Raw genomic sequence first — 10,964 nt, 5'->3', positions numbered from 1 at the left:
GGAACATATTTTTTATATTTTATATATGTATAATTTTTACAACTATCTTATTAACATGTAGCCTTTGTTTATAATTAGTGGTGAGTTCTATTTTAATATTTTAAATATTAATTATATTTTAAAATGTTAATAAATTAGTAAATAATATCAAAATATATACTTGTAATTTAGAATGAACAACATTTTGCTTCTAGAACTTTCATCAAAAAAAAATTTATTAACTTATTAAATTTTAAATAAGTTAAACTTTTTTATTAACTTATTAAATTGTAAATAAGAAATATATATATATATATATATATATATATATATATATTATGACTATCTTATTAATTTATTAATGTGTTTAGAATTAGTGGTGAAATCTATTTTAAATATTATTATATTAATTAAATTTTAAAATGTTAATAAATTAGTAAATAATATTAATAAATATATATATACTTCATACTGTAATAATTTAGAAGAGAAAACATTTTACTTTTATAACTTTCATCAAGAGTATTTTTTTTTCATTTGAAAATGAATTTAAATTACTCGTGTAGTTTATGAGTTAACTTGGTTAATATTTTGATTAGTATTTAGAAAAAAAAAATTAAATAACTACAAAAGTTATATAGAAAAATATTTTAATTAAATTTATAAAAACTTTTGGCAACTTTATTTATTGTCTCCACAAAAATACTTTTTTAACTTAAAAAAAAAAACCTTGTTTAAAATGATATTTAAACATAACAAATTCATCAAACTATTAATGACAAAAAGTAAATTTAGTCAAACAGTAATTTTAATCATTTAAAAAGAAAAAAAATATAATAATAAAAAATGTGACCACATAAGTTTATATCAAAGAATCAAAATTAATGATATTTTTCTATATATATATATATTTTATTTTATTTATTTATTTAAAATAAGATCTCATTAATCTAGAGTAATATCAAAGTCCTCACTATTTATAATCAACTTTAGTGTCAAAAAATATTGTAAAGAGTTGCTTTCAAATAAGTTAACAATCAACGTCTTAGTTAGAGAGAGAAAGCTTGTTTTCACGTAGCAGCCATGGCGGATGAATACTACACACCAATCTCAAAACCCAATCAAACAAACTCTCTTTGGAAATTAAAAGCTAAGATTTACCCCATTCTCTTAATCACTTTCCTCTGTTCCATTTCCTATTATCTGGGTTTCTGGCAAGGCGGTGGCTCCTCCACTTTTTCCGGCGTCACCAGACTCAACTTCGAAGAACCGATCCCATACATTTCCACCGTCAATTCTAACTCATCGGTGGTCGGAGCAAATCTAGATTTCTCGTCTCATCACTCGGAGGATGACGGAGTCGCCGGAGTTTCTGCCGCCGACGAAGATAACGTTAAGATCTACCCGCCGTGTGATGTTAAGTACAGCGAATACACGCCGTGTCAAGACGTTAAGAGATCGGCGAAATTCCCATTGGATAGACTTATATTCAGGGAAAGACATTGTCCGGCGAAGACGGAGCAGCTTAAGTGCCGTGTACCGGCGCCCTACGGTTACAAAACCCCATTTCAGTAAGGAAATTTTATTTTTATTTTTAATTTTAATAGCTGTTAATTAATTATTATGGTTTAATATTTATTTAATTTTGTTATATTCTTGGTATTTAATAACGTTAGTCAGAATATAAATAAGGAAATGGGATAACTTATGAAGGGTTGTTTGATATGGATTCTTTACTTTAAATGACAAAAAGGAAATAAATGTATTCTTCTTCCCTTAAGGATAGAATATTTCTTTCAAAATCACTCTAGCTTACCCAATTATGAGCTGTACATTTATATTTAATTTTGAGACTATCCCAATATTTCATTACAAAATATTTTTATTTTTTATTGTATTTATTATCTTCTAGATTATATACCTAATTTAGTTATATTAGTAAATATAAACATTTTAGATTGTGATCTTAAATATTGAAAGATCTTTTTTTACCTAGTTTTATTATCATCCGATTCTTTTCCATATATTTTCACAACATATTTTTAGCATGATTGTGATAAAATCAAATTTAATATATCATTAAATTTAATTTATTTAGCTTTTTAATATTTTTATACCAAATCATTTCAAATGAAAAATATTCGTCATGATTGGATATAAAATCTATTCAAATAACTGAACGATTCAAAATATATTGATTGAATTTTAAATGTTTGTCTTAGTTTAAAAATAAATTTTGTTTAAATATTTTATTATTGTTAATTTTTTACTTAGTTTTGTTTATTAAAATGTTTGAAAACTATTTTGAGTAAGTTTGAATATCTAAAAAATTATTGAATATAAGGTTTATTCAAATAACTTAACAAATTAGTTCTATATTTAAAATATATTAATTGATCTTTACGTGTTTGTTTTCGTTTAATAAGAAAGTTTGTTTAAAGTATTTATTACTTGATTTTTTATATGTTAGGATATCTACAAGTTATCAAATCGATTCAATATCTAATATATTTATTATTTAACATGCTGAAGAACATATTATTTACATATTAATATTAATAATGAAAAAATTGTTTTTTTTTTTGGTTTAGATGGCCACATAGCAGGGATTTGGCTTGGTATGCAAATGTACCTCACAAAGAATTAACAGTTGAGAAGGCGGTTCAAAACTGGATCCGATACGAAGGAGACCGGTTCAGGTTTCCGGGTGGGGGAACCCAGTTCCCACATGGAGCTAACAAATACATAGACGATATCGGAAAACTCATTGATCTCAAACAAGGTGAAATTCGGACCGCAGTGGATACCGGATGCGGGGTAAGTAAACAAACGGGTATTTTTTAAAATTAAAACATTAGTAAAAATATTACAACAACTAAAAGTAAAAGTACTGAAATGAATGAAGGTAGCAAGTTGGGGAGCTTATTTACTATCTCGGAATATAACAGCAATGTCAATTGCTCCAAGAGATAGCCATGAAGCTCAAGTTCAGTTTGCATTGGAAAGAGGAGTGCCGGCTTTGATCGGAGTTCTTGCTTCGAAAAGACTTCCATACCCTTCTAGAGCATTCGATATGGCTCATTGTTCACGATGTTTGATTCCTTGGGCTCAAAATGATGGTGTATTGTTGATGGAAGTTGATCGAATTCTCAGACCGGGTGGATATTGGGTTTTATCAGGTCCACCGATTCAATGGAGGAAACAATGGAAAGGATGGCAAAGGACGAGGGAAGATTTGAATGCAGAACAAACAGCTATTGAAGATTTAGCTAAAAGTCTTTGTTGGGTGAAATTGATTGAGAAAGATGATATAGCCGTATGGCAAAAGCCTAGAAATCATTTGGGTTGTAAAACCAGTCGTCAAATTTGCTCAATTTCGAACAATGTGGCTGACCCAGATCAAGCTTGGTATACAAATATGGAAACTTGTTTAACCCCTGTTCCAGATGTTTCCCAAGACCTGGCGAAATGGCCGGCGAGACTCAATTCGATTCCTCCGAGGATTAAGTCAGGGAGTGTTAATGGGGTTACTGGTGAATCATTCATGGAAGACAGTGAAGTTTGGAGGAGAAGGGTTTTGCGTTATAAGAATGTTAACAGTGAGTTAAGGAAACCAGGTCGGTACAGGAATTTGTTGGACATGAATGCTAATTTGGGTGGTTTTGCTGCTGCACTTATTAATGATCCTGTTTGGGTTATGAATGTGGTACCGGTTGAGGCTAATGTAAACACTTTGGGAGCTGTTTATGAACGTGGGTTGATTGGAACTTATCATAGTTGGTGAGTTGAATTATTAAACACTACTTCTTATATATAGAAAGTAAGATTTGAATTGAATTGATATGATTTGATTTTGAATTGCAGGTGTGAAGCTATGTCAACATACCCAAGAACATATGATGTGATTCATGCAGATTCAGTGTTCTCACTTTATGAGAACAAATGTGAAATGGAAGATATATTGTTGGAGATGGACAGGATATTGAGGCCAGAAGGGAGTGTGATAATCAGAGATGATGTTGATTTGGTGTTGAAGGTGAAGAAGATTGTTGAAGGATTGAAATGGGAGAGTCAAATTATTGATCATGAAGATGGACCTTTGAAAAGGGAGAAACTTCTATTTGCTGTCAAAACATATTGGACTGCTCCTCCTCCTCATCAACAAAATTAATCTTTTCTTATTGTAGCTACTACTTTTTTACTATATCTTTTCTTACTTTTTTTCATCATCATATTTTCTGTTTTACAAAGTTTTTAAAAAAATGGATTTTTTTCTTACTTGGGTATTCAGTATTATTCACTCATCATGCATCTATTTTGACTGTTATTGTAATTTCTGATATGTGTATCCTTTTAATTTTAACATTTATTATTAATATACAAAAGGAAAGCAATATTTGTCATTTTCCTTGTAATTTTCATTTCCAATATGCATTTTCTTCTTTTAGTTCCTCTTATTAATTATACTTAAAATTATAATGAAAACTAATTTAGTAATCATTCAAATCAATTATGCAAACCTCTATCAACCCAATTTTAATTCAAATATATATACCAACTTAATATTTATGTCTTTTTTTTTAAAGAAATTTAGTGTATAAGGATAACAATTATCAAATAATTATTGAATCTATACTGTATAGATATTCTAAAAAAAAAACAATTTATTCAAATCAAATAATTATTGAATCTATACTGTATAGATATTCCAAAAAAAAAACAATTTATTCAAATCATATATGCGGTGAAGGTGGATCGAACACCTGACCTTCAGATCTTCAGTCTGACGCTCTCCCAACTGAGCTATCCCCGCATTTGTTTTTCATTTCTTCTTATAATTTTATGTTGTTTATCACAAAATATCTGCATCATAGCTCTTTTTTAGTAACACTAACATTTTTTAGACTGAATGGCGATTCGTTAGCTAATATAGCAGTTCGGAATTCAATATAAATCTGTGTTAATAATCATAAGAGCACGACAACAGATGTATGCAATAAAAATCATTACAAACATTTGATCAGACACTCGTGTTCTTGCTTTTAGGTGTATGTTTTTCATAGTAAAAATGTGACTGAAAAATGATAATGGTCACAAATCCATTATTTTGTTTTTCATAAAATTGCAGTCACACATTATACCAAATGTTCACTATTCTAGGTCAAATTTGTCAAAATTATTCAGATCCACATGAACACTCATTGTGCTATCACATTCTTTCATCTTTTTCGTGTCTATCTATGGAGTTTTGACTTAGTAATATACATTTCCTTCTTATCTGCACTTTGTCCATTGGTGCTTAGTGCTCACTAAGGATATTGGCCCCTACTCTGAAGGAGACTTAATAATTTTGATGTTTTTTCATTGGATAGTGTATTAATTCATGACAGCTTTTGTTGATTTCAGAATCTTTACATATGACATTAGTTTTACAAAAATCTCCATTTTAAATATAAAACCAAGAATTTGTCAATCATAAGTAGATCCCACCAAAAGCACCTGGACCAAGTCTGGTTGAAGATTCAAGGATACAATTCAACCATCTCAAAACTGTGAAACATAAATATGTCATAAATCCTCATGGTTGAAAAACTAAGCCTCATCTGAGGAAGAAAGATTTGGTGTCTCACTCCAGGTCAAGATTTTCACAACAGCTTCTATCAATATACATTTTGTTTTTCATTAATCCTTTTAGGTGTCAATGTCCCCGGGTGACCAAGCTATAACCGAACCCAAAATTCTTTTAAAAAAAACAAATATTAAAAACTAGCATAGCTCCACTTCAACTTAAGACGTTTCTTCTCTTACTAAGGTTTTGAATCTCAATAACACAAAACATTAGTATAAGCAGGCAGCTGCAAGTTTTCTAGCACACTTGACTTCTCTATTAGTAAATAAAAGATGGTTGGATAGAAATGAAGATTTATTTACAGGAAAGGTGTTCGTTGATGCCAGAAAATCATCCATCGAACTTTTATAACCTAAAAAGTCTGAAAACAACAGTTACACAAATACCTAGCTAGTCTTCATCTGCTTTGGGAAAGAGAGAGACTAATTGAACCCATCCAAATATAAAAAAAAAGTAACCAGTTCTTGTCTAGAAACTGTTATAACATAACCTACACATGATACATAAATAACTCATCACTATGTTGATTTCTTTCTTTTGTTATTCAACTGACCTTGTAATGCACCATCATTTCTAGTAGAATCAGTTGGTGGAGCGCGAGAATCTGAGTCTCTATCTCCACCTATTCTCGTTTGAAATTCTCTAGGGTAGTCTTCAATCTCGATATCACCAGTAAGTGTCTTAACCGCAAATTCAAAACACGGGTCATCTTCCCACGGGCATTTGGAGAAGGGTGGAGTTGTAATTGTAGATGGTTGTGGAATCTTATCAAGCTTTAGATGATCCTCAATAGGAATATCGCCTGTAAGAGTTTTTACTGCAAACTCAAAACAAGGGTCCATCCAGATTTCACTCAATAACACTTCCACAGGTAATTTTGTTTCTTCTTCAACTGTTTTATCAGCTCCAGGAGGAATAAATTGGTTTGTTTCGGCTGAAACAACAACAGTGGATGATTCTTCTTGCACTTGACCTGTGTTTATTACATTTTCAGCTAAACAGTCTTTTGATTCATGCAACGGTTCAGCTGAGATACGACGTGGATGAGTGGGGATTTTATGTTCCAACTGCGGAACGATATCGATGCCGGCAAGTCGCTTTGAAATCCGGCGAGGCCAATCAGTCGGTTTCTGGTTTGACTTTTTCTTGATATTGTTTTCTGTTTCTATCATCTTCTGTTTCTTAGTCGTATCCTCAGATTCGATCTTTCCAACAGATTCTTCTACATTACCGATTATCGCAGGATCTCGACGAGAGTCAGTGTGTTTCTTGGGATCTAACTGCATCTGCTCGATAATGTCAGTTTCAGTCTTCTTAACCAATTCTCCTACATTGCCTACTACCTCACCCAAATGGCTAGCCAACGATGAGCGAGTTTCATTCTTTGTTTTAATTTCCAGAGGTTGGTGAATTTGAATGCCTGCAAGGCGCTTTGAGGTACGACGAGGCAAATCAGTCAGTTTCATGTGTTTCGACTTACTAAGTCCTGACGAGTCTGGCAGGATATCTTCAGACATTAGCATGGGTGACTCACCCTTCTGTCCACTTTGCTCCAAAGACCCAACTTCTGATTGTCTAGTGCATGAAGTTGCAGAGCCTTGCTTACCTGTATTATTCATATCACAAGCAAGACACTAGAGTAATCCGGCAATATAAAGGAAAAATAATCAATTCACAAAGAAAAATCTATATAATCAAGTATGTTAAACTCATCAGAGCTCCAAATCTCCAGAATGGTTTCCTCTTTATCCATTATAGGAAACACATTCAAGAATCCAAACACATGATAGCCACATCAAGTAGGGAAGATTCTCTCCTTCAAAGGAACATTGGCTGAGGAAAGCAAAACCTTGAGTTTGACCTAAATTAGTTTATATATAATTGGAGAAGATGCAATTAAAGCAAATAATACCACATCAAGTAGGGAGAATTGTCAATCCATGATCTCTGTGAATGGGTGAGGCACTCTATATGTTTGGGGGATATTAATGTTTGTAATATCTATTTTTCCTGTATTTCTGCTTGTAACTCTTTAATAGGCCTTCCTAATATATGTTTGATTGTAGCAAAAAAAAGTGCGGAGAACTGCTTCCTTGAAACGAGCATTGGAAGAGGACAACAAAACCTTCAGTTTGACCTAGATATTACAATTTTTGTAATAGCTACCTAGATATTATTGCTTTATTTATAATTGAAGAATATGCAATTTCTACCAATCAACTGAAAGTTCAGCAAGAAATTGCCACATTTTCGTAGAGAGAAAAAATATTAAAAATTGAACAATGTGACTTCGAGCAATAATAAGTTTTAAATCAAGAGGAAGTTAAAAACATACATTGATTTTCTACGAGCTCGACAACTTTTGAACTCTTTTCATAGAAGGTGGGTTCACAAGTTTTTTCATTCTGTGCAGCTTCTTTCGAAATGGAGTCCTGATTCTTTGGTACCTCTGTCTTTGTTGAGCTATCTGCTAAAGTTTGTCCCTCGACAACTGGTGATGATGCCTATGAGCAAAAAGGTCGATAAATAAATTAGGTGTCAGACATTCCAGGAAAGACACTTAAAATGAACAAAATAATACAGAACCCATACTAACAGATAGAAACTGAAAAGCACAAGAAAAGGAAAAAATATCTTGTTTGGGGAGTTGAAGAAGCAGGAAATAGACGTATGCTCTTATCTTTTCTCTTTCTTTGTAAACTATTTCCCACCACATTAGGAAACTTTAAATTTTCCATTGAGAATAACATACTATCAAAGCCTGTATATTTTGTATTACCTAACAAATCAGAAATAGGCTATATGAAATAGAGAGGGCAGTACGATTTTTCTCACAATAAGTATCAGTTTCATTGTGTGCTCAAGCTGCGGATGAAAGGATGTTCTATGCATTGTAATTGATTGGTAAGATATTGGGTATTACAAAGTCCTGCAACTTAAGACCATGTATAAAACATGCAACATAAAATTTTAAAATAAAACATAATTAGAAAAGGAAAAGAATGGGATTAGCAAGGCTAGAATACCAGAACAAACCTTATCATTTTCCATTTCCCTGTCAGTGTTTTCTTTGTCCTTGGACTTCACGTACTTTCCCAGTTCTCCGGTTTGACTATATCGAAGGGCATCTCTTCTAGACTGGAATGTATATCCCCTTGTAGGATCGGTGTAGTACTGCATAATAAAAACAAATTAGATTCCATCAACAGTTTAACCAAATGACACTAAATTGAAGCACCAAATAAATACACTAAGCAACCCAACTAGGCAAGACTAGAAAGCAATTTTTTTATGATCAACGTCAAGAAAAGGGGGGAAGAAAAATGCAAGGATTCAAATGCCTAATCCAACATGCTACTCTCTGTGGGAGCAAATTAAGGTAAAAAAAACACAGTTGTCATAAACTATATAGAAGTTGTTTCCATGTGTGGCCCTGGTGCTTGTAGCAGACTCCTTTAAAAGGTTCAATTTAAGGTAAATGTGTGATACTATCGTTTATGCCTATAAAAGGGATATGCATGAAAAACTATCAATTCTCCATCACCATTTTGAGACTTTATTACTACAAATTTGTCAGCATATTTACCATAAGGCCCTTCACATCATTGTGTTTCAAATTGCTACCTATTATGGCCATAAAGTTCTTCTGATACAAAAGAAGGAAGTTATTCGAATATATAAGAGATGATATCTATTACATCCATCCATTCTTCATATTACGACGACCTTTGACTCATACAGGTTATCCTTCTAAATACAGCATATTGAGATTTCCAAAGTCTCATTTTGAATTAGAACACATGTATATGTGTAAATATGTTTTAATAAATGGCTTTCAAAATCAAATTAGAACACACTCATATGCATCAATGTCTAATTTCAATATCAAGTCCACATTAGGATTGATTAACTAAAAGCCTCAACCTAATAGACAGCTGATAATGATTATCAAATACTTGATACTATGATATCAAATAGGAAGATATGCATTATTAGCATATTTGACTGCATACTATTGTAAAGTGTTATTAACTCATTAGGGTAACTCAAGTGAAAAGTGTCTTGCCTAAGAGACCAAAGGTTCAATTCCCATTAAGAACGCCTTAAGTTGAAGTGGAGGTTGTGCTAGCTTTCTAAATAAAAATAAACTATTGTAAGATGCTATTAATAGTAGCTTGTACCCACACTAGTTTTAGTTCACAAATGAGATCTTTGAATCTCACAAATACCAAAACCATAAAGGGAAATTGCACCAAAGTTAAAAGGGATCTGCAAAACCTTCATGAATAGTCAACAATTTTCTAGCATTCTTGAAAAAAACTCCAGAACAAAAACAAAACAGGATCCAACAGCTTGAACCGAGTCAACTAGACAAAAACAATTAGGTTTCTCATAAACCGGTATCTAAACCTAGGTCATTAATATCAACCAAATAATTCAGCATAAAAAATCATCAACATATTCCATTCTTCTAAGGCTCTAAACATGGACAAATCTAGTATACCACATCAGCCACAAATCTACCTTAATTCATGTCATGTTTGAGAAACATTAACCTAGAAAGATGGAACATTTCACCAAAGTAGCAATTGATTCACATAGAAATTGAACAACAAATTTGTTATTCTATCAAATAACATAAAAACCCACAAAAATTAAGCAAGAAATGAAGAGTATTGAGACAAAGAAAACTGATTTGGTGAAAAGAAAGTGTCTGTTTCACCTTGTCTTTCCTCCCGTGTTTTCGTACTTTCACTTCTATAGTCCAGCCTTCCGGTAGGGATTCTGAATCCGCCATCACTTTCAAGGTCGAGTTTTTCTGATTCCTCTCTTTCTCACACACTCGATCTGAACCTTCACTCTCTCTCTCTCTCTCTCTAAAGCTCTTCTGATCAAAGTAGTAGTAGCCTAGGATCCATGGACAGGGGAACTCGGACAAACAGCTGTTGAAATCACGTGCTCCCCGCTATCAATTTCTATACATTTTTTATACCTGTTTCTACAGCATTAACAAATTTTACTTTTATTTCGTTTTCAAATAAAATCATTATGTACATTCATTAAAATGGGGAATTTGATGAACGACACTAAAATGTATTTAATGGTTAAAAAAAAAATAGGAATTATACATGTCTCTATTGAGAGACAGCGATGGGAGAGCGATGGTCTACGTGGCCGGGCCGCCGACATATGGAATTAATAAATAAATAAATATATAATAATAATTAAGACGCGCTTGTAAAATTTTCTTTCTCCTCTTATTAACTAATTTCTCTCTCCTCTTATTAAATAATTATCTCATTTATCTATATTTATTATCTTAAAATAACTCAATAATTTACAACAAACTCTCACA

The 10,964-nt window shown here is 32.1% G+C and overlaps 2 protein-coding genes and 1 non-coding gene across 9 annotated transcripts; 1 reads left to right on the top strand and 2 right to left on the bottom strand.

Moving 5' to 3' along the window:
* Nucleotides 1-1,023: 1,023 nt before the first annotated feature.
* LOC124931306 (probable methyltransferase PMT16) lies at nucleotides 1,024-4,360 on the top strand. Its single transcript, XM_047471742.1, has 4 exons — nucleotides 1,024-1,550; nucleotides 2,571-2,796; nucleotides 2,885-3,759; nucleotides 3,844-4,360. Exons 1-4 carry the CDS (start codon nucleotides 1,063-1,065, stop codon nucleotides 4,148-4,150), a joined length of 1,896 nt encoding a protein of 631 aa, XP_047327698.1. The 5' UTR covers nucleotides 1,024-1,062; the 3' UTR covers nucleotides 4,151-4,360.
* A 359-nt stretch (nucleotides 4,361-4,719) lies between these two features.
* Nucleotides 4,720-4,792, bottom strand: TRNAF-GAA. Its single transcript has one exon. It is a non-coding gene; the product is annotated as a tRNA-Phe (tRNA).
* Nucleotides 4,793-5,884: 1,092 nt separating this feature from the next.
* LOC124932730 (methyl-CpG-binding domain-containing protein 13-like) lies at nucleotides 5,885-10,564 on the bottom strand. 7 transcript variants are annotated; one of them, XM_047473401.1, is made up of 4 exons: nucleotides 10,332-10,564; nucleotides 8,645-8,782; nucleotides 7,944-8,112; nucleotides 5,885-7,214 (listed from the first exon to the last, which is right to left on the bottom strand). In XM_047473401.1, exons 1-4 carry the CDS (start codon nucleotides 10,404-10,406, stop codon nucleotides 6,127-6,129), a joined length of 1,470 nt encoding a protein of 489 aa, XP_047329357.1. In that variant the 5' UTR covers nucleotides 10,407-10,564; the 3' UTR covers nucleotides 5,885-6,126. The 7 variants fall into 7 exon arrangements, with proteins under 7 accessions (XP_047329357.1, XP_047329360.1, XP_047329362.1 ...); XM_047473404.1 differs by lacking the exon at nucleotides 10,332-10,564 and adding an exon at nucleotides 8,432-8,537 and having other exon boundaries at nucleotides 8,645-8,778; XM_047473406.1 differs by lacking the exon at nucleotides 10,332-10,564 and adding an exon at nucleotides 8,444-8,537 and having other exon boundaries at nucleotides 8,645-8,778.
* Between the last annotated feature and the right edge of the window lie 400 nt (nucleotides 10,565-10,964).

This window comes from Impatiens glandulifera, chromosome 3, assembly GCF_907164915.1.
Source record: "Impatiens glandulifera chromosome 3, dImpGla2.1, whole genome shotgun sequence".
NCBI classification, from domain to species: domain Eukaryota; kingdom Viridiplantae; phylum Streptophyta; class Magnoliopsida; order Ericales; family Balsaminaceae; genus Impatiens; species Impatiens glandulifera.
The sequence above is the reverse complement of the archived record's forward strand: the minus strand, read 5'-3'. Positions and strand labels throughout refer to the sequence as shown.